At 40.3% G+C, this 14,625-nt stretch overlaps 1 protein-coding gene across 3 annotated transcripts in view; it reads left to right on the top strand.

Annotated features, from left to right (window-relative positions):
- The window catches only part of ndrg3 (NDRG family member 3), a 50,611-nt gene that overhangs the window by 24,632 nt on the left and 11,354 nt on the right, over positions 1-14,625 (top strand). For 2 of the 3 annotated variants that reach the window (XM_005800630.2, XM_005800629.2), the window contains exons 3-7: positions 1,878-1,910; positions 12,405-12,510; positions 12,655-12,775; positions 14,078-14,140; positions 14,228-14,288. In XM_005800630.2, coding sequence (XP_005800687.1) covers positions 1,878-1,910; positions 12,405-12,510; positions 12,655-12,775; positions 14,078-14,140; positions 14,228-14,288 — 384 coding nt within the window. Of the gene's footprint in view, positions 1-1,877; positions 1,911-6,920; positions 7,361-12,404; positions 12,511-12,654; positions 12,776-14,077; positions 14,141-14,227; positions 14,289-14,625 lie in introns of those variants that run through there. The other variant, XM_005800631.2, reaches the window with a different exon arrangement.

Raw genomic sequence — 14,625 nt, 5'->3', positions numbered from 1 at the left:
ATGCTACTTTAATTGAGTCAAACATCTGATCAAGTCAAACGTCGTGAAGAAATGTTTATATCAAACGTGAGGGTTCCTCTCTATATAAAAAGAAAACTTTCATATTTTCTTTTTACTTCCTGGATGTGATGGTCTTAGCATTATTGACATCTCCTCCTTCCTCTGATGCACAGTACAAAATGTTGGCTTTCCATCCACAAGATTAGACTTTTTCTGTGATTTCACAAGTGGAATAAAGTTTTTGTTAGCTCTTTTTTTTCATTTTAAATATAGAACTGACCCTGGAGTGATGGAGCCCTGGGTGGAGAGCCGTATCGTTCACATCAAAAACCACAGATGATGAGTATTAGTGTTGTAAAAATAATAGAAATGGTTAATAATATAATTAAATATGGCCATATGTGGGTGTAATCTATACAAAAAGTATAATTCCTTAAAGAAAACCATTTTTGCTAAAGTGAGATACACTTTGTTTTTTGTTTTTTTAGCTCTGTCCATTCCCTCCCTTCAGACTCTAACCTGAATCAAAACAGAAAGCAGCTGCTGGAAGCCTTAAACTTTGGTAACCTGGAGAGGAGAGGCTTTGCTGCCCTCTTTATCCTTTAGGCCAATGGCAAAAGTTCTGTTCAGATATTATTTTGCTAATGAGGCAGATAAACAGTAAGAGCCAAAGGATGGTGGTAATTATGAGAGCAAATCGTTGTAAATAAATACTAATATTTCATTGGTGCTGTTTTCCTAAAAGCCTGACACTGAATTTTTTTCTGTTGCCTTTTCTTTCCTCCCTTCACCAAATTATATAATCTCAGTATCTGGGAATTCATACTTTGAGTGCAGTGTTGGTGAGAAGGAAAGTGTCCATCTTAGACAAAACATATTTTGTTATCTTTTTGACTTTCTTCTACATACGATATGTTTTTGGGAAGACGACAATAAGCTCTTTGTTGCCTCTAAACTGTACTGGTAACGCCTGGAGAGAATCCCAGTATAGTTTTCCCTGCTGCCTGCTGCCCACTCGCACCGCTCTGGCCGGCAGCTCTGGCTGCAGCAAGGTGCGCAGTGGGTGGAAACGTTGCCAACACGAACAAAAGAATGAAATGCTCCACTTTTATTTGTTACGTTTAGCGGAAACATCCTTTTTACTGCTGGGGAGAATATATTGTGCGTTTCCCGTTCCTTCAGTGCTTTGAAAGGCTTTTTCTGTATGATAATAAATATCTGCAGTGTTGCTGCAGATATTTTTAGTGTTCTCTGCAAAGTCCACACCTACTGGGAGTTATTCTCTCCTAGATGCTCCCTACTCCTAATTCATCCTGTTTGGAGTCGATCTTTTCACTGTTTGGGTTTAAATCTGAGCTGCTGTTGTCCCAGTTTTAACAATTTAGGTTAACGATCAAGAGTACAAAGACTGAATGAAGAGTACCAAAAAACCCCCACACAATATATTCCATAATGTCGATATTTATTTAAGTTAAAGGTGAATTGCAGTTTTCTGCACTGACTTGCTGATTCTGATTTGGCCAGTGTCGATTTATTTTTCTCGTAATGATTTATGTTTATAATATAAATATAAATCATTAAAACTGGGTGACCATTGTTAATCGCACACATGCAGACATGAGCTGGTGGGCGGGTTTGTCGGGATGCAACAGCTTCTTGTTTTTTCTACAGTGTGTGATCTGTGGCTGGATTAAGATCGTTTTAGAATCAGATTGTGTTTTATTAGATCCTGAATCATAAAGCCCTGGAGTTCATGCCTCCTTTGTGTGAGCGTTACACAAACCTAGTGAGAACTACATAATCGGCTCACCTCGCCAAATGCCTCAGATATGAGAACGGCGCCCATTTAAAGTTTCCTCTTTTTGCTTTTCTTGCAGAACGCGCGGAACTTCCAGGATTTCGACTGCCAGGTGAGTGCTGCTCTCCTCGCCATTAATTATGTGGTGGTCAGAGCGGATGCTGTGAGGCTTCTTGGGGTGGACGGGTTAAGGGCTGTATCCTCGGCCTCCCTGTTATACTGGAAGTGTGTTCATGTGTGTTTGTTCCTCCCAGTGTCTGAGAAGTACGGTTTGTTTGTCTTTTTATGGATAAATCAATCTTTGCACCCCGCATTTGCTTTTTGTCCAGCTTTCTGAAAGCTGCAGCAAAAAACCAAAAAAAAACAAAACAAATGCTCCTCCTTATTAGGACCCGTGGGTCTCCTGGGTTTAAGGTTTAATAATTAATAAATGCTGTTTTGGTGTGACTGACTGAGGCATAATACTAAAGATTGTTATAGCTGTTGATTAACTGTGAAGCTCAGATCATGTTTATCTACCATGGTTTGCTCCTCTACAGTTGGATCCAGACGTTCTGCAGTAGCTAAACTGCACTTTAAATTTTTTTTTATATAAATCACATATCCAGTAATCCTCAACATGAAAGTGATGGGAAATTGTCACTGCTTGACAACACTGTCTAAATCCACTTGTTATAATAGTGTCATATAACTGGATAAAGTCATAATCCTATAAAATTAATCTTACATGTTGGCACGTTAACATTTATATGGCAGAGCTTGAAGGGATTACAGGGACACACGTATAAAAATCAGTGAGAAAATCAGTCAACAGAAAACATTGTTATGTTACATCGATTCACATTCAGAAACATTTGAAGGGCAATTGTCATGCATATGGTGTTTGATTTATTTCTGCCCTGGATTTACTAAGCAAATTACATCAAATACACATGGACAAAAACCCACAAATTATGTCCAGATGGAAACTATTTGTATTTAAGTTTAGTTTCTGCTGTATAACTGTGTTATTATTATTATTATTATTATTATTATTATTATTATTATTATTATTATTATTATGTCTTCACTTGACTCTGCATTCCTGTAAGCTTTAAGAACCGATCAGAGACGTCACGCTGGAACGTTTCTAAACCAGTTATGAAATATGTCATTTTTCTAATTCATATTGCGATATAAAGTATGAATTAAAGCTAAAATATGTCTGCACAAACATGGCGTACGCTCGATTGATTTTGTTTTTAAAACCCAGCCCAGATGATTTAATTGCATATAAAATGTATTTACTTGAATTAGCATGCACACCTCATTAGAAAAGAGGATAAATTCCACCAGCAGCTAACGCCAGACTGTTTTTATGCGAGCAATCTGCATAACACAAATAGCTCTGGTCGATGATGAGGCGACACTGTTTGTCCTTTCTGTAATTTACATAAATGTACATTATTATGCATGAGGGCAGACAGGACCAGGTCTGCCTCTGCATGTTAGAGTAAGAGTTAGGAGGAATATTTAAACCCAGGTTTGCAGACATTTAGCACATTCAAACAGCTTTATGGATTTGCTCTTGACTGCGCCAGCTGACTGGTAGCGCTGCTCAGAGATCATCATAAAGGGGGTAAAGTATCTCACCCCTCGCTCTCCTTTTTTTTTTTTTTTCTGGCTTTGAAGCCACATCCTATCATCCCTTCAGAGCTAAATATAGCAGCTGCAGGAAGGGTACCAGTACTTCAGGTAAAGCAGATGGTATACATTCTCTTCGGGACTCATTCCTTTTATGCTGATATTAATAAAGTCATGTTCATATCGAGCTGCTGCCCAATTATTCAGCATAAAACGTCTTTTCCATCACCGTTTTCTTTTATCTGTTCAGTTGAAGGTATGCAGCTGTAAGCTGCAGAAAATCTGTGACAGGAGCATGGAGGCGGGCTTAAACGCGTTTGACCTTAATTCCTCGGTTGCCGTTTTAAGCTTAGACTACCACATTTATCAGTCACTATAAAAGAACGACACACAATCCCTACACAAAGGACTCTTTAAAGTCTATACCATTGGTATTTAAAAACCAGGACATAAGCAGCTTTAATTACTTCAGAGGTAGCCATCTTTGGACTACGTCCTGGAGGAAAGCAGGAATCAGTTGGACCGTTTCTCACAGCACATCCTCACACGCAGGCATCAGCGTATTTTTGCAGCTGTTTGCGGGTTCAATTCTCACAGCAGTCTGTGTTTCTCAGAACATTACCAAAAGTGTTTATATTAAGACGAAGGAAAAATAGGCATATGCATTACGCAGCATAATTTTACATCTATACACTAAGCGTGCCACTGCACCATCACTCTGAGCAGCTGGAAATCAATAAACCTGCTCTTACAGCTCCCCCCGCAGGCTGCTCCGTTAACACTGCAGCCCACAGCGTCGTGACCATCATGCATTGCTTGTCACTGTGTGACATACTGAGGATGGAGGTTTGAGTAAGACCCATGTGAAACAGTGTTTTAAAGTGTAAGCGTCAGCATATAGAGTCGCCTCATGGGCTGAAAATGACTAAAACAGCTGAGTGTGCTCTTATGCTGGGCTCTATAAATAGATTTCCCTGATGTGTCTGCTCAAGGCCGTTTTTATGACCTGTTTTCTTTTTTTCCAAATCTGTTTGGCTTTAATTATTTCAGAAATAAACCATAGATTTGCATACTTAATGCAATTTAGCGTCTTTCCTTTGAGCACTGTCGTTTCGACATGATTCAGGTTGCTGCTCAGGATTGTTAACTCCGTAGAAGTGCCCAGCAGAGGGCAGCATCAGCCTGTCTGTTTCATTGAGACTGGTTTGCTTTTACATGATGACTTTCCTCCTTGCAGCTTTTACTGAAGGATAATCCTTCTGAGAGTTGTGATCATCATAAAGAGTGTATGCATTTGGTAGCATTCCCTGCGAAAGTATGAGTTTTTCATGTTTGCCTTTAACTACAAACTTGAATGCATTTTTGGAAGCATTATAACTAATAAAGCTCTGGAAAAAAAACCCTGTTAGAGCCCACTGCTTTGAACCCCACTAAAAACCTCATGGCTATTCCACCAAATATTGATTTCTGAACTTTTCCTGACTTAAAACATTAGTATTGTTGTTTCTAAATGAACATAAACTTGTTTTCTTTGCTTTATTTGAGGTCTGAAAGTGCTGCATCTTTTTCATTATTTTGACCATTTCTCATTTTCTGCTAATAAATACAAAATTTTTGCTTGGACGTTTGCAGACATGTTGTCAGTAGTTCATAGAATAAAACAACAATGTTCCTTTTACTTAAACATTTACCTATAAAGAGTAAAATCAGAAAAACTGTTCATTTTGCAGTGGTCTCTTAATTTTTTCCAGAGCTGTATACTCATACAAATCCTTTGATCTCAGTCGTTCCCTCTGGATTTACATGCTTACTTACTGTTCTGCTGGGAGAAGAACCTCCTCCCAGATCTCAAGTCTTTTGCAGAATCAAACTTTTTTCTCAGGACTGCAATGTTTTGAGCTCCATCCATTCTGTCCCTGCTAAATAAAACGCTTTCGGTAAATATTCACCGATTTCTCAAACATGCATGAGTGACTCAAAGCAACACACTTGGTACGTTTTAGATGAGTGAATAACATTTTAGCATAATATAAAGCTAAAAAATATATATTTTTCATAATCTCACCCTTGCTTTCCCTTTAAGACAACCGATGGACTAGATTTCATTTAGCTGTGTCGGAGTAAAGGGAGTTGAAATGTAAGACCACACCACTCAGATTTTTGATTGTAAACAGAAAATGAAAACCGCACATTATTTTCATTTTGCTTATCTATCACATTAAGATTCCAACATAACCTATTGAAGTTTGTGGCTTTAATTCAAGAACATGTAGAAGGTTCAAGAGCAAGAATACTTTAGCTGGGTTCTGTATGCTGATTGATAGATGGATGGAAAGCTACAGTGCATTGCTTAATGCAAACCTGAGCAGCTTCGTGTGAATCTATAAAACCTCCCACTGCGGAGTTATGCTTAGACCCTGATGACTCACTGTATGATAAAGTGACACAAGAAAAGGATGCTTCTATGTTTTAATCACCTGTATGCGACACTGCTGACTATAAAGCATATTGTGACACAAATCCCTTGTGTTGGCACACACTACCTTTGTGCAGTTTGACATATGTTCTGCTGCAGCCTATACCATCTACATTCATGAGGAACTAAGAGGCCAGCATTAAAATGTTTGAAACACAATATCCACATATACAGTAGTTCCCATGTGTTACATTACTGTACATGTCCTTACACTGTGTGAACAGCCCCCTCTATGGGTCAGGACCATGAGAAGATCTAGAAACTGCAGTCTACAACCTAACATGCTAATGCACTGACGGACCAATAAAACCCATTTTTTGCCTCTTAAATCTCACCTACTGCGCTGCGCCTGATTGGCTGAGGCGAGCAGCCCATCTCCGACGGAGGTGTGACTCCATGCTCTGCTAGCTGCTGTGCACCAACGGAGGAGAGATCCATAAACCGTGTGGATCAGGTGACTAAGCAGGAAGTTTAGAGGACAAAAAAAAATCCTCATCGTTCTGGTTCTGGAGAGGAAACAAGGAGCTTCTTGTTTCCTTTTTCTGGTCTATGAGAGAAGCACTTATGGATGATCATAACAGTGTTGTGTGAAATCAGAGTTCAACTCCCTCTTATTAATCTGGAGGTCATTAAGTGGGTCCTTCAGGATTAGTTTTAGGGTTAGGGTTATTTCTCCCAGAATAGGGTTAGGTTAAGGTCATTCTGATCTCTCCCGCTGGCAGCTATGCAATCTTGTTCGGCCATTTTGCTGACGCTGAAAACGACCCCAGGGCCAGCCGTCAAAGTCGACCTCCTCCCTGCCTCTCTTCTCCTCTTCATCAATTGCACACAGTGATGTCAGCAGCCTGTCCGTATTCCTGGACTGCTTTTTGCATCCCGTGGACCCCGTCACCCCTCTCCCACTCCGCTATCCTCCTCCTCCTCCTCTTGATGCTCCTCAAAGTCCCTCCCTCTCCCACCAACCCACCTGACCCTCCGCAGTCCAATTAGACGCAGCATCGGCTGAATGCATGATCGCGCTGTGACTACCAAACACAAGCTGCAGTCTCACTCTCCTCCTCGTCTGTCTCCTTTCCTGCTCTCTTTTCCCACCACTTCCCCGTCTCTCTCTCTCTCTCCCTCTCTTAGTCTTTTTGCCTCTCAGTCGCCCTCCCTCTACCTTGTTTTCATTCAAGTTGTTTACCCTCGTCCTCCTCGCCTCTCACTCTTCTGTGTGTCTCTTTTCCTCCATTGTCACTGCTGTTGCTGCTGCTGATCATCTGGCAGCCTCACCCCACATCCCTCCCATCCAACCAAAACCTCCTCCTCTTCCTCCTCCTCTGCCTCCCCCTTCTGGGTTTGGAGATCTTAAGAGCCGCTCAGCGCACGCTTCCGCATAGCATAACAGACTCCGCTCCCGCATTGGGTAAAACATGTCAACCGTCCTGGACCTGGAGCAGATTTCGTATGCTGGAAATGATGCGGTGAGTGACTAATGCGTCGGACTAGAGTGCCTGGCTAGGTCTTTAGAGGAGAGGCGTTATTCTGCACTTTTTCAATAGACTGACTGTTAGTAACTCAATGGGTCTGTTCTGGATTGCTGGTTGAATAAGGGGGACATCTGCGAGGTGTGTGTGTGCAAACACCCACAGGTCACACAGCACCCAAACTTGCTCAGGGTGTGGTGACGATATGAAAGATGCCCGCGGTGTCTGTGGGTACGTGTGTCGCTGCAGATGAACGTGTTCTGCAAACGTCTGCGGTGCGCCCATGCATTGTGTTTCTTATTCATCCATCACTAAAAAGAGGCAGTGGGAGGGAGGTCACTCACCCCCCAGCGCACGGCATGGCAACAACACGTTAAAAACATCTGCTGCTGCTTCACTCCCCATGCAGAGTCCTTGAGTTTGTAGCTCCAGCCCGCCGTTAGGATGTGACACAGGCAAGTAGCATTGGGGGGGCTGCGGGCAGGGGAGGGCCGCTGGGGGGGAATATGCACATGGATGTTTGTATGTGCATGGAGGTGTTTAGTGGCTCACACCCAAGATCGCCCTTGTTTTTAGCTGGAGGAGGAAACGAGAGTGCAGGTATTGATCGACCGAGGCGTTGCGGGAAGACGATGAGGGTGGCTTCTCTGTTTTGCACCTTTTTTTTTTTTAGAAAGAGAAACATTTGTAACCTTTTCACACTCATGAACATGCTGATACTCCTATTTTAAGCACAGACGTTTCCCTGGTATTCCCACAACGCGCCCAAAGCGGGCAGGAGTAAATACTAACGCCCTTCCCTTCCCATCGTATAGCTCTATGCGTTGAATCACAATCGTTGGTAGGATATGGATGTGTGCAATATCCATATTGCACATCCATATTCATCTTTAGTAGTATTTCTACTAGTAGTCGTTATGTTTCCAATCAAACGCCCCTTACTAATAACTTATTCGACCAGTAGGGGTGGGAGATGAGGAATTTCATCGCAAACTTTATATTTATTACAATGACAATAAAAATCAATCAAACATTTATTTGGTTGCAAATATGCCACTACATACAGTCAGAGACTCAAACAACAAATACTGCTATAAATCTAACATTTTATCAGATTGCTACTTTTCTATACCAATTACGTTAAATAGTTCATCTGTACTGCAGAGTCATAATTCAGTCATTTTGAAAGACAGACATTGGAAGAATAGCTTGAATTGGATGCTGCTGTTTTTACCCACAACCGACCTGGATCTTAATGGCAGAGAGGCTCAAGCTCAGGGAGAATGGTAGAGAGATCTTGATGGAAAAGGTACAACTACGGGAGTCGCATGTTGGCTTAATCTCAATCGATGTTATCATCGCAGCATTCAAATTAATATTGCAATGACACGTTTGCCCAGTTTTGTACAGGCCATGTCTACAACCTACACATGGACCGATCAACATCGGTACATGAGATTGATCGATAAGAGAAGTTCAAGTGAGGTAGTTTTTCCTCGTTCAGGCATAAAATTCAGTATTTGTGCCTATACACTAATTCACAAACCAGGATTGTCATGTAATTTCTTTATTTTCTATTTGATTAGAAATGGTTACCTCTGTTAAGGAGCCTGCAACACATTTGTTTTTCTTTTTGTGCAATTGCTCAAGGAAAACAACATCTGAATTGGTCATAATCAAAACAAATTTAAAATCTTTGTCAGCCTGGATAAAGCTGGATGAAAGCTCACACACAGTAGATCCAGAAAATTGCAGCAGCCACTGCTATTAGGATAAAAAAAACACTTCCTATTACAAAGAAAATCAGCCTGGTCAACGCTGATTGGTTCGTCTCTACTAAGAACTTATCCAAGCACTCATGTTTATATGTTTAAAAGCATGACGAGAGATTTGAAGAGTGAATCAATAACACTTTTAGCCCGACAGAAATCTCTTCCTCTCCTTTCCTCCTTCATTCCCCTTCTACATTATAGTTGGAACAGACATGAGAAATTAAAGCGACGCAGGCCTTTCTGTTTTAAGGCACTCTCCCTCAGCCAGCCTCTTGTCTTGTCTCTCTGCCACGACTTTCACGCTCTACTTCCCCTCCGTCTACGTCCAGTCTGTCCCTTGATCCGTCTAACCCATCGTCACCCCGCTTCCATCCATGGACCTTTTCATTTCATGTCAGCGGTGGGGATGCATGTGCCTGCTCTCTCTGGCACACACACACACGCACAGAAGAAGACAGGCGTTTGAGCAAAGTATATTTCTGGACTTGTCCTTGACTCTGTCCTTGTCTGGAAATGAAAATCTGCAGCAGCACGGCCGTTGAGACGGTCTTTCCATCTACAGCTGGTTGTTTTTCTGCTTTACCTCGAGCGAAGGCTCCACACAAAGGCAGGAGTTCCTCCGTCAGGGTTTATTTGGTCTCGCCATGAGAGTTCAATATCAATATTGGTTCATTTGCCACTCATTTCTAGGGCCGAAGCCAATGGTTACTTTTGAAATCAATTATTCTGACGGTTTATCGATTAATCGAATAAAAGACTTTTCATTTACCCACTTAAGTCTTTTTTTTTAAACTATTAGAAGTTTACTGAAATATGCAAGTAAACAAGTACTTCATTGTTCTTAAAATAAAAAACGCAACAACAGCATTCCTTTAGTGTATGCTTGACTTGAATCAAAGGATGCATCTGCAGCTTAAAAAATAGTTTAAATATTCTGAAAATCTCAGCACTTTCTACTTAACTTTTCATCAGTAAAAATAAACCAATGATCAATTGGTTTATCGTTTGATTAACCAATTAATAATTGGGTGGAAAAGCTAAAAGTAGCTAAGGTTTTAGCTAACTTAGCTATAACACCTGAGGTGTTTTGGGTTGAACATATTTACAAAGTGATTTTTATTATTATTTTAAATGCAAAATATGTATTTATTTATTTATTTTTTTCACAGTTCTGGCTGAATTGCTGTTCTTAATATGTTCTCTCAGCTAGTGGCCTTTTTTATAGTTTGTATTCTCCAGTTAGCAATTAATCGATTACTAATTAGTTGACGATTATTTCAACAATCAATTCATCGTGATTCATCGCGATGAATCCGATTAATTGTTTCAGCCCTACTCATTTCTGATACTGCGGTACATTTTTAATGTTTGCCTGGACCTGTGGGGTTCAGGAAAACGGCACCGACAGGATCAACTCCTCCTCCTCTTCTTGTGTTGCTGTGTCCGTTGTACTCAGCGGATCAGAACGATTACAGCGACCTCAGGATTAGCCTCCATCTAATCTGAAGTGTTTACTACACATGCGCTTCGCCAAATGCTGCCGGGAGTTCACGGAGAAGCAGGGCCGACGTTCGATCTGTTGTCCTTAATGTGGATTTCTCATTCGCTCCGGCTTTCTCTCTCCATTATTGATGACCAGCGGGCCTGGAGACCGGGGCGGCGGCCCCTTCCGCTGCTCTGTGCGGCTCACACGCCCTCACAGATGTATGGAGCCGCATCATGCAGAGCGTTGTTTGCAGCGCCGCATCATGCTGACCTTGAGAAATCTGCTTGTTGGAATATGATGAGTTTGTGAATCACAAGGTTGGCCTGGAAAGTGGCTTTTCCCCCCCTCTTCCTGTCACCTCTCTCTGAATTGCATCAACACAGTCAATGCTTTGATTGTTTGTTGCTGTGCAAATTCCACATTTTTGTCACTTTTTTTAATCGTTTGATACAAACATGGGGCTTTCCGGTTAACAATGAAGAAATAATATTTTAAAAAATGCTGGGAAGTGCTTTCTGAATTTCATTATGCTTCTCTTTGCAAACCCATTGGCCCAAAGCACACCATGCTGAAATTTTTGCAGAGTCATCCGGGTGAAAGCGAATTCAGAGTCCTGAACGGTAATGCTGCTTTTTCTCTTTCCTTTTTTAACCAAATGAAAAATGTTCTGCAGCCTGTCTTTATTCACTGCTTTGTTTCTTCAAGGACTCAGGACTGAAAAGACACATGCTTTACATATCCAATTTATAAACTTTAAAGTGTCCTGGTGGACACTCTAATACAACAAATGTGTTAGAAATGACCTGTCAACAGTTTGAGGACTGCAAAACATTAAGGAACAAATAGCATGTAGTAATTAATCCGGTGTTACTACATTTAAATTTCTACTTGAATAGTTTAGTTTAGCCTTGGCTTGACCTAATTGTTGAAGTGTTTAACCAAAAACATAGTTAAAGCGGCTCATTTCTACCCTCAATATGGCCAATGAGTAATAATTTAAAGTACTAAAGTATTAATATTTGGGTCAAAATAAATTACATTTATTTTTGTTATATTGTTGTTGTTTTTTTACTTCAGTTTGCATTTAAATCTCTTGATTAAATTGAGTGCATTTTTGGTAAAACTCATTTAAATTAGAGTAACACAACTAATAAACGGCAAGAAAACTTGTAATATAAATAATTACACATCCTTACCATGTCCATATTAAATGTCTGACTCTTTGGTCAGACATTTGACAAGCTAGTGCTAGCATGGCTAGCATGACTAGCACTAGCTTGTGCTAATAAATTAAAGCTCGCTAAAATGAACAAATTGATTTCCTTGCGTGACGAAAAGTTACACAAATTATGTTATGTTCTTTACATAAGCCGCTGAAATGAACATTGTTATTCAGCATCATTGTACCTCCTTACCATTGCTTATGCTATCTTGCAGAAGAGGTTGAGTAATATCTCATTCAAAGTGGCACTTTTTAGTCTCCTCTCTAACCCAGCTCGCTGGTTCTCAGTTTTTAGACAACTCTCCCACCAAAGTAAATCCACCATTTGGATTAAGGAAACAACCCAGCTGTTATTTATTAGTAGTTTCTTTCTCAGGAAACATTATATACCTTCTTTTGCTGCTCATGTTCATCTGAGAGGTTTCTGTTGTAACCTAGCTTGTTGGTAAAAGAAAACTAGAATTGTTTTATTTAATGTGAAGGGAAAATCTGCCTTTCTACCCTCCTTACGGCATTGCACCTTTCATCCTAAGCTCATTTTTTCCCTCTCCTCGGTTGCAGGAACACGATATTGAAACTCCTCACGGAGTTCTCCATGTGACGATGCGAGGCGTTACCAAGGGCAACAGGCCCGTCATCCTCACCTATCACGACATCGGACTCAACCGTGAGTTAGCCAAAAAATATGTTCACCCATGTCCCACCCTCCAGGATGGATGGCACGGTTTAGTGTTAGTGTTTCGTATTTTTTTTTTTCTTATTTGTGAGTTGTCTCCAATTTATTTTTCCTTCTTTTTTTTTTATTTTTTAGACAAGTCCTGCTTCAACACCCTGTTCAACTATGAGGACATGCAGGAGATCACCCAGCACTTTGCTGTGGTCCATGTGGACGCGCCCGGCCAGCAGGAGGGCGCGCCTCCCTTCCCTAGTGGGTGAGTGGCGCTCTCCTTTAACACATTCATTTTAGAGCTGGTCCTGACGCAGCAGGTTCATTTGCTAATGGAAACATTTTCACCAGTCCTTTGTTTTTCAAATCGAACTTCCTAAATGTATAAATCTATAATGATCTCATTTTCTCTGATGAACTGAAAGATGAGAAAATGAAGGGGCTTTAGAAACTACTTGTATTCCATGAACCTTTTAAAAATATTGTCACATTACAGCCATGATGTTCAGTGTATTTAATTATGGTTTTATATGATGGACTTGCACAAAGTGGTGCACAGCTGCAAAATAGAAACAAGTATTTGTGGATTTTCAAAAAGAAAAACCTATATACAAATATATCCCATACTCTAATGCCACTAAACATAATCCAGGGTAACTAATTACCTCCTGTTCAAATTTGTTCTAAGCGTACAGCCTGAGCTGCAGTGGAATGCTTTAGATGTGCATGTGTGAGAATGACCAATTAAAAACAATATATAATTCTCCTTACACTTCTCAGTTATTCACCACTTTGTGTTGGCCCTTCAGTCAAAATCTAAATACAATCTCCTGAGGTTTGAGTCTGAAAAAATGATGTAAAGATTGTCAGTGCACAAACAGTTTTACATGATAGTATAAATTAGGGATGCATTGATATAAAGATTTGTTCCGATATCGATATCCAATAATAAATCTTGCCATTATGGGTGATACTCAATATTTACTGTTATTTTATATATACGTATATATATATATATATATATATATATATATATATATATATATATATATATATATATGTATACAGTACTACCATTTTGACACTTAAAAAAATCACTTCATTGACATAACTTTTCTGCTTCTATCAATGTCACATGACCAAACTTATACCACATGACCAACCTCCTCCACTTGCCCTCCAGAAACAAACAGCAACGAAACAGAAAAACATATTAGCTGTTAATATCGGCCCAGTTTTATTTATTGGACAGATATATTTTTGTCCGATACGATGTTGGTGCCGAAATATCATACAGCCAATACTGATATTAATATTGATATATTGTGTATCAGATATCAATGTTAGTGCTTATATATTTTTGTCTGATGCGATGTTAGTGTTGATATATCATACTGCCAATACTGGTATTAATTACTGATATTAATGTTGTGTGGCCGATGTCAATATTAGTGCCAGTATGTCATAGGAATATGGATGCAGCTATACCGAGTGGTTAATACTGATGTTTGTGCTGATATGTCGTGCATCCCTACTATAAATTACATGACCTCTCACCTGTCTACAGATACCATTACCCTACCATGGACGAGCTGGCTGAAATGCTGCCCTCTGTGATGACTCAGCTGAAGTGAGCATTTTTCCTGCTGTTTGCTGGTTAATGTTTTGTTGGGGTTTTTTTTGTCTGAATCGCTACAGTATCTGTTCGTCTCTGTAGGGTCAACAGTGTGATCGGCATCGGTGTAGGAGCGGGAGCTTACGTCCTCACCCGCTTTGCAGTGAGTCCTCCACATTGGTGCTTTTTATTTATCTTTGTGTGCAACAAAGAACCCCCCCAACACTCTCCCACAGACGGTTTTCGACCACACAGCTTGTAACATGAAATCCTCTCGGGTTCCTGTTGTGGTACCGGTCACCCCGTGATGAATCACCTTTAAGATTCCCTCCTTTTTCATGCGCCTTGTTTCTGCACTTGCTTAACGAAGCTAAAATAACCACAATCTAGCAGAAAGCTCTGGAAAAGAGAGGAAGTACTGACAGATTAATAATGAAACACGAGGCTGGTAATGCAGGGAGGTGCAGAGATGGAAAAGTAGCAACGGTCTCTCCAAGGAC

Source organism: Xiphophorus maculatus, chromosome 20, assembly GCF_002775205.1.
Source record: "Xiphophorus maculatus strain JP 163 A chromosome 20, X_maculatus-5.0-male, whole genome shotgun sequence".
In the NCBI taxonomy this organism is placed as follows: Eukaryota; Metazoa; Chordata; class Actinopteri; order Cyprinodontiformes; family Poeciliidae; genus Xiphophorus; species Xiphophorus maculatus.
This window is presented reverse-complemented; position numbering and strand designations above follow the sequence as displayed.